The sequence below is a fragment of the Coffea arabica genome, chromosome 2c (genome assembly GCF_036785885.1).
Source record: "Coffea arabica cultivar ET-39 chromosome 2c, Coffea Arabica ET-39 HiFi, whole genome shotgun sequence".
NCBI lineage: Eukaryota > Viridiplantae > Streptophyta > Magnoliopsida > Gentianales > Rubiaceae > Coffea > Coffea arabica.
Window position 1 is genome coordinate 29,000,502 of NC_092312.1, and position 14,540 is coordinate 29,015,041.

At 41.7% G+C, this 14,540-nt stretch overlaps 1 protein-coding gene across 1 annotated transcript; it reads left to right on the plus strand.

Annotated features, from left to right (window-relative positions):
- Window positions 1-10,262: 10,262 nt before the first annotated feature.
- Window positions 10,263-14,203, plus strand: LOC113724226 (uncharacterized). The gene is made up of 4 exons (XM_027247149.1): window positions 10,263-10,454; window positions 10,627-10,938; window positions 11,058-12,626; window positions 12,728-14,203. The coding sequence occupies exons 1-4, from the start codon at window positions 10,263-10,265 to the stop codon at window positions 14,201-14,203; spliced, it is 3,549 nt and encodes a 1,182-aa protein (XP_027102950.1).
- Window positions 14,204-14,540: the final 337 nt, after the last annotated feature.

Genomic DNA, 14,540 nt, shown 5'->3' on the forward strand with positions numbered 1-14,540 from the left:
TCCCAAGTTGCATTTTCGGATTAAAAGGATGGGCTACTATTGGCCTACTATGGTCAAAGATTGCATAGAATATGCTCAAAAATGTCAAGCTTGCCAGTTTCATGCAAATTACATTCATCAACCACCTGAGCCGTTACACCCGACTGTTGCTTCTTGGCCTTTTGATGCGTGGGGCCTTGATGTTGTGGGGCCATTACCAAAGTCGTTCGGTCAACACTTATATATATTGGCTGCGACCGACTACTTTTCTAAGTGGGTTGAAGCCATACCGCTCAAGCAAGTTAGAAAGGAAGATGTGGTGAATTTTATTCGTATGAATATTATTTACCGTTATGGAGTTCCCCGGTGCATTATCACTGATAATGGAAAATCCTTCTCCAATGGCTTGATGGATAAGTTATGTGAGAAATTTAATCTCAAGCAACGCAAGTCCTCCATGTATAACGCCCCCGCCAATGGTCTCGCAGAGGCATTCAACAAAACTTTATGTAATTTGTTGAAGAAAGTAGTGGCAAAGTCAAAGAAGGATTGGCACGAAAGGATAGGCGAAACTCTCTGGGCCTATCGCACCACATACCGAACTCCGACGCAAGCCACGCCATATGCCTTGGTCTATGGTGTAGAACCTGTTCTGCCCCTTGAGCAACAAATTCCTTCTTTGAGAATTGCTATCCAAGAAGGGCTCACGGAGGAAGAAAATGTTCGCCTGCGCTTTGAAAAATTGGAAGCTTTGGATGAAAAGAGATTGGAGGCCCAACAAAATTTGGAATGCTATCAAGCCCGTCTCTCTAGAGCTTTCAATAAGAAAGTCCGGCGTCGCTCCTTTCAAGTCGAGTACATGGTACTTGCCGTTCGAAGGTCAATAGTTATGACTCATCGCACTAAAGACAAATTCGTCTCTAAATGGGATGGGCCGTACATCGTTCGAGAAGTCTACACGAATGGCGCGTACAAATTGGTGGACAAAGATGGCGTAAAAGTTGGTCCTATAAATGAAAAATTCGTGAAGCTATACATGCCATAAAAAAAAAAAGTGAAGTACTCCGCAACGCATGAGTCTAAACTGCCTGTTGCTCCAGACCCGCATGAGCTAAAACTGTGGATAACAACCACCAATAGTGTAGCACGTGGTTAAACTCATGAAACACTCCACCAAATCTAAGGTGGTAAACAAAAGAATACTCCTGACCCGCAAGAGTTTAAACTGTGAACGGTAGGAACTACGTGTGACTTGATTCCCTTTTGGGATACGTAGGCAGTTTAGAGGACAACTTCTAAGTTCAGTTACAACCCTATAAAACTAAAGTATTTGTCCGGATGATTCTTTTGACAAAAAAAAAAAGAGAACGTTCATCTTTAAGACAATTCGAATTATTTTGTGACATATACTTGAAAGTGTATTATTCAGATTACCAAATTATTTGGATAATTATCTTTTCAAGTATGATCAAAATTATGCAAAGATAGAATTGTTCATACTATGGTTGATAGCCTAAAATGGTGACTATCGAAAGAGTAAGTAAAGACGAGGACGTCTGCAAGAATGTGATGAAAAGAAAAAAGTTTCATTATGAAGTGCTTGTACTCATAGCTACACGCTTTGAGTAATTAACAAGAGATGAAATTTAAAACAAAATAAAAGGTGACAACTATTCCTAGAATTCAAATGATGACAGCTCCTTTCGGTTGTTTTCAAGTAATGCTTGCATCTTGTCCAAAGTTTGACTCTCCTCAGCAAGTAGGGGCGGAGAATTCTCAATCTTTCGAACTTCGCTTTGTAAGTCGACCATCACGCCTTGCACTCGGGTAAGATCATCTTGTTCTTCTCGTAACAGTGAAAGCGTCTCCTTCCTGTGAGTATCCAAGAACTCAAGTCGCTTCCTCAACTCTACTTCCTCGCGATCGATCTCCTTAAGGTTCAACATGTGTATTGAGATCTTCTCCGCCTGTTGTCTCTCCTTACTCTGAGCGTCTCTAAGATGTTGGGTGGCAGTAGAAAGCAACTCATCATATGATTCAGCTGGAATTTTATTTGAAAGAGAAGATTTCACTGCAACGTAACGAGCTGCATTTGCAAAGAAAGCCTTTAAAAGGCCTTGCAAATTTGAGATATCTGTGGCATTGAAGCTTTGCATTTCCTCCATGATCTCGTTGGCTTTCATTTCAAGAGTTGGCATGCGCTCCAAGGCTGTTTGAGATATCATCACCCTCAAGTTATTCCACAACATTTGGATGTAGTCTCGGCGGCATGTTGAGATCACATTTTGGGGGCAAAATTCAGATACTCGAGGTGCCCTTGGCCATGATGGTGGATCAAAAAATTTGAGTTTCCTTTTAGCCGGTGGAGTCATATGCTCCGCCTTCTGTGCCATGATTTGCTGAGTCACATTTTCATCATCTACTGCCTTTTTGGAATTCTCACTTGCACCCTTTTTTGGGATAGAACTGACCACTTGTTTGGCCAAAAGTTCAAATGCAGTAGGTCCTTCAACTGATACTTGACTTGGTTCTCCATCATCAATGAAGATCAAGTCTTGATCATCCAACTGTAGGGAAAAACGTTGTGAGACAAAGCATGAATATGAAATTAACAAGCAAATTTCAAATGCTAGATTAAAGAAGGCAAGGAGGGTCCTTACAATATTGGCACGGCTTATACCGGGCACGGATATATCTGGAATGTCTTTAAAAAGTTCCTTAGGATCTAAACCAATGTCATCCAAGGGGAGAGTCATTACCTTGGACTTCTTGCGCTTCCAATGCTGGTCCGTACTGGTGGATTGCTCATCCTCCTCATTAAAAGGTTCGCTCCTCTTCTTCTCATGTGAATCGCAAGAATCATGATCAACAACTTCCACAATGTTTGAAGGAAGATGAAATGAAGTACCCTTCGAAAATCCTTCATTAGGAGTAAGGTCCTCAGGGGAAGTAGTCTTGTTGTTTGAACTCGTCAAAATCTCCTTCTCGCTTCTCATAGTTTTTTGCTTCATCTCAAGACTATTGCCAACCTTGGAAGCATTGTTCAGATTTGCAAGTTCCTTCTCTTTCGACTTCTTCTGCTCCCCATTTGATTGGACACTCTTAATCAAAACATTACGCCCTTTGAGGAGATGATCATCATGCACCATAGCCCACCATGTTTGAAAGCCTGAAGATGTGTGTTTGCTAGCATTCAAGGGATAGTTAGGAAAAAGTACCTTTGACTCTGTTTTACTACGAATGGCAGTGCGCCAGAGTATTCTGCTCAAGTCATGACTTGTGGAACGAACATCTGCTCCGAGTTCCTGTGAAGGAACTTGATAAAATCCGAATTGTCGCGCAAATCTGTATGGCTCAACAAGGAAATCCCCTTCAGCATGCGAAACTAAGTAATTTGAGCAGGCGCTTACAAAATAACTTAGTTCGAGATTCGCTAATTTGTCATTGTCAATAAAAAGTTCATTGCGATTCTTCACAAGAGAAGTGATTCCCCAAGTTGCTTTGTCTCCCTGATGAATGACGTCGCGAGCACTATTTTCATCAAAGTATCGTGCGCCACCCTCTCCAGAATAGTTGGCCATGGTGGGTCCAGGCATGGTATTTGGAGTCGAATAATGGGTAGAGAAATAACTCGCTAACCAAGCATATACGTAGTGCACCGGAAAAGCCGCACGTGCACACCCTGGGGTAGCTGAGTTTGAAATCTTGCCAAGCCCACGGTATATATTTAGCAGGACAGGAACAGCAAGGCAAGTCTTACGACCGGCAGCCATCATACTAGCCATTTTGAAAGTAGATGGTCTAATATAATGGAGGTCCTCATCTGGTAAAGCAAAGACACAGAGCCAGCAAGATATAAATGCTGCAAGATAAGTCTCTTACCGCAAGTGAAGTTTAACTCCGATGGTGTCAAATACGCCATTGTCTTGACTTGAAAATTTGCGTGGTTGTCCAATTTTGCCATCCGGATTTTGGGTCGCTTGAGCACGAGATGCCCTCTTTATCCTTCTCTGCTTTGGATTTGAGTACCTGCTTTTGCCTTTAAATCAGAACTTAATCCATTGGGCAGCAGAAACTCCAGCCTTGTTGGATTCTCCATGTTGAAGATGATGTAAGGCTGCGAACAAATACTCACAGCTTTGTGGAATATGCCTTAATTTCTTTTCATTTACTCCAGTCAACTCCTCCACGCATGGAATTACCTCTTCATAGATACCCTCGATGATTGGAAGTCCTCCTAATTTGTGCAAGTCCCAAAGTGAGAGAGACAATTCCCCGACAAATGTATGCAAGGTATTAGTATCCGAACACCACGCCTCGCAGAATGCCCTAAGTACATGGGGATTCCTGTCATATGTGAAAAGTGAAGCATATAAGGCGTCAAACAAATAATTTTCACGGAGCACTTGTTTGCTTCTGCCGAGGATATCCTCCAACCACTCCCAATAATTCTCGATGTAACCAAATGCACCATGGAGTCTCAAGGAAGGACCCCAGTGTGCATCTCCGTCTATGATCCGTCTGCCAAGGGTCTGAAAGGGAGTTGTCCTTGGCTCCTTACTATGAATAAGGGATCTCAAGGAGTGGACTTTCGTGCTGTCATCCTGAGAAAGTTCAAGTGACCAGTCCTTCAATTTTGAGTACTGGTGAGAAGGCCACTTACCAGAGTAAGTTCCTTGTATGGGAGGATGCACCAATAATTTCGTTCCTTTGTCATCAGAGTCACCATCACTGTCAGCGATAAGGAGATACTTTTCGTTTGAAGATGTGACTTCCTTGAATACCACCATTGTATCAAGACTAACCTGCAACAAAAGCAAGAAAAAAAGGAAAGTTTGGTTAAAATGACATGGTCGAAAACAGTAAAAGGCTTCTTGAATTTTGAGTGAATTTTTTATTGAAGTGGGTAATCGTGTCTCCTTCATGTACTCCTCAAGCCATAATATGGCTCTCGTGGGAGTTTGCGGTTGCGCCTTCTTCAAATTGAGTGGTCACACTCCCTTCGTGTACTCCTCAAGCCATAATATGGCTCTCGTGGGAGTTTGCGGTTGCGCCTTCTTCAAATTCTGGTTGCGTCATCTCTCATGTACTCCTCAAGCCATAATATGGCTCTCGTGGGAGTTGGCGGTTGCGCCATCTTCAAATTTTGGTTGCGCCATCTCCTTGGTACTCCTCAAGCCATAATATGGCTCTCGTGGGAGTTTGCGGTTGCGCCATCTTCAAATTCTGGTTGCGCCATCTCCTTGGTACTTCTCAAGCCATAATATGGCTCTCGTGGGAGTTTGCGGTTGCACCTTCTTCAAATTTCTTGGTTGCACCTTCTTCATGTACTCCTCAAGCCATAATATGGCTCTCGTGGGAGTTTGTGGGAGTTTGCGGTTGCGCCATCTTCCAATTTTGGTTGCACCTTCTTCATGTACTCCTCAAGCCATAATATGGCTCTCGTGGGAGTTGGCGGTTGCACCTTCTTCAAAATTGAGTGTCCACCGTGTATGTTGTAACGAGGGATCCTCCCTTCGTGGCAAAAAAAAAAAAAAGGCACGAAAAAAAAAAAGAAAAAAAAATGGCATTGACAAGAAATAAAAGCCATAAGGTATGCAAATTACCCTGGTGTTGTGAATTCCAAGAGCTGTGGTCCTCAAATTGTTGACAAAATTAGAGCACCAATCTATTTCAAATGAAAGGTATGAGCACGAGATGCAACCTGAAAAAAAGAAAAAAAAAATCTCTTTGAGATCGTCCTTTGCAAAAAAAAAAAAAAAAGAGAAAAGATCATGTTATGTGGAGACTACTGATTCAAGCTACAAGTTTTGAAGTGTCCCTACGAAATATTGTCCGTAGTGTGGCATTACCAAGTAGCTCTAGTGCAAGTGGTGCAAACGGGCAATAAGGAGGATCTATTAAATTCAAGCCCCGCAAAGTTATCCTGCGAAGATGTGCTCAATCAAGTTTTTATTTCTAGAAGGCTAATTGTTACAAAGTCACGAGTGTATCTGTTAGGCTATATGAGCTTATTAGATTGAGTAATTAAATATAATATAAATTGACGTGTGCAGCATGAATCCCAATTTGATATTATGGGTTGCATGTGCATTGGGTCAATTTGACGAAGCTACACCGTCGGAGTTTTGGTAACAATTAAAGTTTGACAAAACCCAATTTTCAGCAGCAACAAGTGCAAGAAAAAAAAATTCCCAGCAGCAACAAGTGAAAAAAAAAAAAAATTCCAGCAGCGGCAAACGTGAGAAAATTGAATTTCTTAGCAAGAAAGTTTTCAGATGAGATTGTGAGTTACCTGGGGTGAAGTTCGCAAATTGTAATTCACCAAGAAGGCTGGAAAATCTCAGTGCGATTGGAATAGTATCAAGATGAAAGCCGGAAAACCTCGCAAGCTTGAAAACTACGCAAATTGTAGTTCTTCAAGAAAGCTGTAAAACAACAAACAAAAGCTTGAATGGCCTTGGGATTGGATCAATTATTAATTGCAACATGAAGAAACCACTGGCCGAATAGTTGCGACACATGCAATCCTCTGTGCTTGGCTTCACTAGCTTTAGTCGACAAGCAACTAAAGGTAGCATGGCAACATGCAAATTTCAGCAAGGTTGAGGACAAATTAAAGTGAAGGCAAGATTGATTATTACCTGAACTGGCCGATCATTCTCTCTGAGGACAAGCCGGAGGTTACTATTAGTTTTGAAAAGCTTGAGCAAGCAGAGGTTCTGTATATAAAGGTTTTGGGAGCTAAGGAATAGGGAAATTGATTCCACTTTCGGAAAGGGAAAAAGAAATGATAATTTTGTAAGCTATGGTTTTGGCAGTAGGATTCGGTTTCGGAAGTTGTTAACTGGTCATTTCCAATTATATGTAAGCCGACTTTAGCAATTGCCAACCTGCTGCAGTGATACCCAATTGGACATTTCCATTCCTTATTTCCAAGCATTGCCGGTTACTTTAAACATTTGAGTAATCTTAGGAAGAGGAGCATTACTTCTGTTTTTGTTTTTGTTTTCTCTCCATTTTCGAGGTGCTCAACTTGGTGGAATTGGTTTTGGCAATTATCAATTCATTGCAAGTGCTCAATGAATTCGGCAGTGCTCAACGAATTTTGCTCAATTCCAAATGAATTCAGCAGTACTCAATTCGGCAGGCACTTGCCCAGTTACCAATTCATTGCAAGTGCTCAATGAATTTGGCAATGCTCAATTTGGAAATAAGTGAATGTGGTATGTTTCTAATTCTCTTGGAATCAATTGCAAGTCAAAAGGGAAAATGGGCTCCTGTCTCTTTAAAGCATTGAAGCCACGGCAGTATGATTCTATACATGAATCAATTGGAAGCTACAAGTTTCGGCAATTGTGCTTCTTTAAATCAAGCTTAAGAAATCAGTTCCAATTTGGAAGCCACAAGTTTCGGCAGCAGTACTTCTTTAAATCAAGTTTGAGAAATCAATTCCAATTTGGAAGTTACAAGTTTCGGCAATGGTAATTTCTTAAATCAAGCTTAAGAAATCAATTCCAATTTGCTTGTGAATCGGATTCGGCAGCCATCGATCTTGCTTCCTGGTTTGAAACCTCATGCAAGGTGGTGAAAGTTAACATGTTCGGCTGTCTAAGGTGTAAGCTCCATGATAATCATTCAATGGGAAGTTTCCACTGAATGATTTGGTGGCTATGTTTGATTAAGCGGTGCCGTGGTCATAGAAAATTTTCCAAGTGCAATGAAACCAAATTGCAGTAGAAAGGTGATACCCCATTGGATGTTTCCATTTCTTACTTCAATATATCGCCGGCTACCATAAGCAATTACGTGAGTTTAGCAAGTGAAGCAATACATGTTTGACCGAACAATTGCCTAGAAGCTTAGTTGCCTAAAGGTCCGTGATTGGTGTCTTGGGATATTTGGAATTCTAAGATACAATAAGACCATCATTCGGACAACACCACTGCTTTGGCAATTACCAAATCAATGTAATGATGCAACTACAATTTTAGCACCTCGGGTTCAACTTCCAAAAGCAGCTATGACTTGAAACATAAGGAAGTTCGTGTATGTGAGTGCTTATAATAATTGGAATGTTAAGCTTCCTACTGATACTTCATTCAAGATTTGGCAATATCGGATTTGTTGACATCAGGCAAAGTGATAACAAAGGGAAATTCAGCATTGCTAACTCGGATAGGACGCACATCCTCTCTCTTGTAGGGGCTCTCTCTCTCTTAGAAAGGGAGCTTTTTCTTTCCTTGGTGGGAGACCAGAAAGTGCCAAAAAAGCTTTCAAGGTCAACAAGATCCAAATTGCTGGCGGTCTCCACGATCTCAGACAACCTTAAACAAAGACTTTTGTCCGGATCTACCACGAAGGAAGCATTTAAAGCGACTATTAAGTGACATTTACTGTGGTGTGATGAAACATAAAGGCTTTCTCATGGCCGGTACCTGATCTTATCTTTGCTTGTTTTTTATGCATTAGTGTTAGGGGCTTTTCTACACTGTTTACTTGCCTACCAGATCTGCATTTACATAGATAAAAAGCATATTTTCTGTTTTTCCGTATAGCTTTCTTGGTGTTTTCTTTGTTCTGTTGCGATAGTGTGTGGTATACCAGTTGTATCTCTTTTTAAGTCCCATGGCTGAGGAGTTGGCAGAAATACTGCAAAGCTTTGAGCTTTCGAGTAAGGAACTTCAGGTTACTGATGTGGGCAGGGAGGAGCTGGCCATAGGCATTAAGGAGTGTCAATGCAGCCTCATAGGGAAGATTATGGGCGAAAAGATTGCAAATTACACAGGAGTTAAGAACTTTGTTAGCACAGCTTGGAGCTACCCTAGAGATCTGAAAGTAGCAGAATTAGGGCCTAACCTTTTCCAGTTCATACTCCCAGGAGAGAATGACAGGGACAGAGTCATGAATGGAGGTCCATGGATACTGGATAGCCAGATATTAGTGATGAATAGATGGTATGAAGGTATAGAGGATGACGAAACAGCTTTTAATCTGGCACCAATGTGGGTACAAGTTTGGAATTTACCAGTACATTGGATGTCTAAAGAAGCTGGGAGAAGGATTGGTGCTGTGTTCCATCAAGTGAGAGATGTAATAATCCCACAAACGGGTGGGAAGGAGGGAAGACATCTCAAACTATCAGTACTAATGGACTTTGCACAACCTCTACTGAGAGGGACAACAGTTAAGGTAGCAGGGAATACAAAATGGGCAAGCTTTAAGTATGAGAGGTGTCCAGATTTTTGCTCTAAATGTGGCAGAATAGGCCACAGTGAAAAAACATATGATAAACCTGTGATTGTTAGAGAAGGGAAAAGAGATAATCAGTATAGGACATGGATGCGGGCTGGACATGGAAATAGGAAAATGTCACCTCAGAAAAACCAAACAAGTGTTAATTATAATCCCCAAAGACACCATTGGAGCTTCAAAAACGGGGAATGGGTGGAGAAAGAGAACCAGGAAGCTCCAGTGACAAGGAAAGATACTAATGGTGTGGGTGGAGGGGAACCAGGAATACCCACAGGAAGAAACAGAGATAGGATTGTGGAACAGAGACATGCTCAGCCTACTCCCACAGGCAGGGACATTATTACAATACAACCTGGATTAGGCCAGACTTCATGCATAGGAATGCGAAGTGACACAGAGGAGGAGGACGTTACACATTGTGAGGGAGTCAGTAGTATCACTAATCTAGAAGGTGGGGCTGATGAGACTGTAGAGGCAATGATCACAGATGAAAGAAGGCAAGAGGATAAACAAATGGACGTTGAACATCAGAAGATGGACCATATCCATAATGACGAAGGACTAATAGAAACTGAAATTATGCAGGTGGATACTGAGAGAGATAAAAAAAAGAAAGACACAGGGCTGAAGCAAATCAGAAGAATCCTGAACCCATTGAGGCCACCACGGAACAGAAGATCATCTATAAGGGATAGTAACAATAAACATGATGATCAGAAAAATCAAGTGAAAAGGAAATCCAATGAGATGGATGTGGAGATGGAATTTGTTGGAGAAGGAACTTGGGGCTGTAAGAGAAGTAAGAATGATAGTGAGGCTAATAATCGAAAGGAAGAAGCTGAGGGGGAGGGGTCCAACCCATATTGGACCCCAGAGAGAGAATGAAGGTGTTGGTGTGGAATTGTCAAGGAGTGGGGAGCCCCTTGACAATTCCCCAACTGAGGGAGGTGAATAACCTCTCCTCTCCAAACATGATTTTTTTCTGTGAAACCAAAAACAGGAAAAAATATTTGGAAAAAGTGAAAAATATGTTAAGATTCGATGAGTGTGTAGTAGCTGAAGCCATGAACAAAGCTGGTGGAATGGCTCTTTTGTGGAAAGAGGATGTGACAGTAAAAGAGGTTCTGATGTCTGCCTTTACCATTGAGGCACATGTGGAGGACCAAGAAGCTAACATTGACTGGTGGTTCATTGGTCTTTATGCGAGCTGTGATAATCAGGTGAGAGGGCAGCAATGGAAAGTGATACAGAACAGAAAAAGACTATGGGGAGAAAGGTGGATAATAGCTGGTGACTTTAAATGATATTGTCTCAAATGATGAAAAATGGGGTGGAATTTGGAGGGAGGAAAGAAGCTTTAGAGATTTTAAAGAGTTCATCAATGGAAACCAGATGATTGATATTGGATTTGAAGGTCACCCATGGACATGGTGTAACAATTGGGAAGTTGAAGGTGAAATTAAACAAAGGCTGGACAGGGGGCTCTGCAGTTATTCATGGTATCAGACTTTCGAACAAGTCAAGTGTCAACATATGGAGACCTATGCTTCAGATCACAGCATGATCATAATAGACACACGTCCAAGGCCAGGTAAGAGAAAGAAGAGATTCTATTTTGAAAAGAGATGGTTAAAAAGAGAGGACATTGGTGAGGTTATTAGGACTGCATGGGAACTGCAAACTGAAGGATCAAGAATGTTCCAAGTGACAAAAAAAATCAGAAACTGCAGAGTGGCACTACTGAAATGGAAAAATTCCTTCCAAGCAAACTCAAGAAGAAAGATAGATCAGATTAAGAGGCAAATGAGCGAGCTAAAGGACAGGGATATCAGTGCCAGCAAAGGCAGTCTAGCAATGCTAAAGGGGAAGCTTATAGAGAAGAGGAAGTGTATTGGTCACAGAAAGCAAGAATCCAGTGGCTCAGGGAGGGTGACAAGAACACAAAATTTTTCCATGCAACTGTGAAAGGAAGGAGGAGGAGAAATAGGATGAACAAGCTACAAAGAGAAGATGGATCATGGACTGAGAGTGAGGACGAACTCAGCTATGAGGTTGCCAACTATTATAGGAAACTCCTGACCAGTAGGGGAGAGGGGGACTTAACTGAGGTACTTGAGGGTATACCAAACACTATAACAATGGAAATGAATGAAAACCTCATCAAACCTGTGGAGGAAGAGGAGATTAAATATGCTCTTTTCTCTATGAGTCCTGATAAGGCCCCTGGGGCTGATGGTATGTCGCCAATCTTTTTCCAAAAATTCTGGGACATCATCAAAAAGGATGTAATAAATGCAGTCCAAACTTTTTTTCACAATGGTCATCTCTTAAAAAGTGTCAATCATACGGTCATCACTCTCATACCTAAAGTGCTGAATCCCACATCTCTGAACCAGTATAGACCCATTAGCCTTTGTAATACCGTGTATAAAATCATTGCTAAAATCTTAGCAAATAGGCTTAAAAATGTCTTGCATTGTTGCATCTGTAAAAACCAATCAGCCTTCATCCCTGGTAGGCAAATTTTGGACAACATTATGCTTTCTCATGAATATTTGCACTATCTAAAAAATAAAATGCAAGGTAAGGATGGGTTCATGGCTGTGAAGCTGGACATGTCCAAAGCTTATGACAGAGTAGAATGGAGCTTCTTGGATGCAATGATGACCAAAATGGGATTCCACAACAAATGGAGAAACTGGATTATGGAATGTTTAAGGACAGTAACCTACTCTTTTTCTATAAATGGGGATGTTAAAGAATATGTTATCCCAGGAAGAGGCATCAGACAAGGGGATCCCTTATCCCCCTATCTATTCCTTCTTTGCTCAGAAGGGTTCTCAAGCCTTATTAGACAGGCAGCAGGGAACAAGAGGATATCAGGAATGAGAATTTGCAGGCAGGGACCAAGTCTTACTCATTTGTTCTTTGCAGATGATTCCCTAATCTTCTGCAAAGCAAACGAGCAGCAAGCAACTGAACTGATGAGAGTGCTGCAAGTGTACGCAACTGCCTCAGGTCAACTGATAAACCTGGATAAGTCTTCCATACTCTTCAGCAAAAATATGTGTCCACATAAGAAGCATCACATCTGTCATATTATGGGAAACATGCAACAGGTAAATCAAGGCAAGTACCTGGGGCTACCAATGGTGGTGACTAGAACAAAGGAACAGATTTTTGGCTTCGTGCGAACAAACATACACCATAGAATCCTCAAGTGGAAGAATAGACTTTTAAGAGCAGCTGGAAAAGAGACAATGCTGAAGTCGGTATCCATGGCTATGCCCACGTACACCATGTCGTGCTTCAAAATACCAAAAAGACTATGCAAAGACATCAGCTCTCTCATGTCTAACTACTGGTGGGGGGAAGCAAATGGAAAGAACAAGGTCCACTGGTGCTCCTGGAAGAAACTAACTCAGGATAAGGAAAGGGGGGGCTCGGTTTCAAGGAGTTGGAAGCTTTCAACACTGCTTTGCTGGGCAAACAGGTGTGGAGGATTCTTACAAGCCCAAACCTCCTGGTTAGTAAGGTCCTGAAGGCCAAATATTTCCCTAGGAGCTCCATATTTGAGTGCAAAACTCCAAATAATGCATCTTGGATATGGAGGGGCCTAATGGCAGCAAGAAAAGTAGTGGAGCAAGGGGTTAGAAAGAGAATAGGCAATGGGAGGACCACACAAATATGGGAGGACAGATGGATCCCAGATACTACCACTGGAAGAGTGACAACTATGAAACAATGGGATAGCAGACTGCATAAGGTGGAAGACCTGATCATCCAGAAGAGATGGAACAGAAATTTGGTGTTCCAGTATTTTAATAAAGAGGACGCAGAACGAATCTTGAGCATTCCAATAAGTCTCGTTGGAAGAGAGGATAGCTACTTCTGGATACACGGTGAAGATGGAAGATACTCAGTCAGTTCTGGGTACAAGCTGTTGGTATCCAATAAAGAAAGGTCACAAGAAGAGAGTCAGAGGGAGGTATCAACAAGCTGGGGGAAACAAACTCACAAGATGTGGAAAGTAATATGGAGACTCAAGCTCAAACACAAGCTGAAGATGTTCCTATGGAAATGTTTGAATAACGCACTGCCTGTAATGGAGCTAATCCACGGTAGAACCAAAACTGGTGACCCCATTTGCAGAAGGTGTGGGGAAGAAGTAGAGACGGTTGAGCACTTGCTACTGAACTGCAGAGAAACAAAACATATCTGGCACATTGCCCCAATCCAATGGGAAGGGATGCAAGAACATCACGGCTGTTTCAAAAGATGGTGGATCTCTGTCACGGAGGCAAGGCATAGGTTAGCAGGATCGCAACATCTGGCCTTAACTGTCAACATTCTTTGGCAGATTTGGAAGGCTAGAAATGACATGGAATTTACAGGGAAAGTCCATCAGCCCTGGAAGATTATAAAGAAAGCACAGGAGGAATGGCTACAATTTGATGAAGTTGCAAAGATGGAAGCTAGGATGAGCACAGGAGAAACATCAACTCATAACAATGAAGACCAGCATTTAGAGCCGGAAGAGGGAACTGTGAAGATGATAGTTGCGGCAACAAGACAAACAGACAAACCTATCTTAGGCATTGGAATCACTGCAGCTGAAAGGAACCAAGAACCAATGATAGGATGGGCGCTAAACGAAAGAAGCTTAGGGGTACAGCTAGTGGACGATGCAGTAGCATTAAAACTGGCTATGTGCAAAGCAACTACATTGCACCAAAGGAAAGTACAGTTCCAAGTGAAGAACAGGCAACTCCTCAATCATATTCGAACTCAGAAGGCAAGTGACAGCAGAATAGCAACGCTGGTGGAAGACATTGTACAGTTGAAAAGGTTGTTTCATATGTGCTCCTTTTGTCTAACTAGTAGTGATAAAAATTATCTAAGCTCTAGTATCAGCATGTATGCCTTAGGCATCACAATTGATGAGGAATTGATGTTTCCTCGGTGTTAAGTACACTGGCTTGAAAGCCATTTCGAGCCTTCGCTCGCACTTGTATATTTTTGAAAGTAATATAATCAAATATCGTTTCGGAAAAAAAAATAACAAAGGGAGACAAGATTTGGTCGTTTCCAAAAGTCCCCTACCAAAGAAAAAAAGGGCCAGTAAGAATTCTCATTGTCCAAGAAAAAGAAATGGATTGTCCAAGAAAAGGAAATGGATAGCGAGAAGATAGAAAACAATTGCCAATTGTCAAGGCTTTCCGATTGAGTGGCCATGCTTTGATTACTAAATGTTTAGGTGATGCAAGGCTCACAAAAGGTTCCAAATGCACGAGACTAATAGCAAG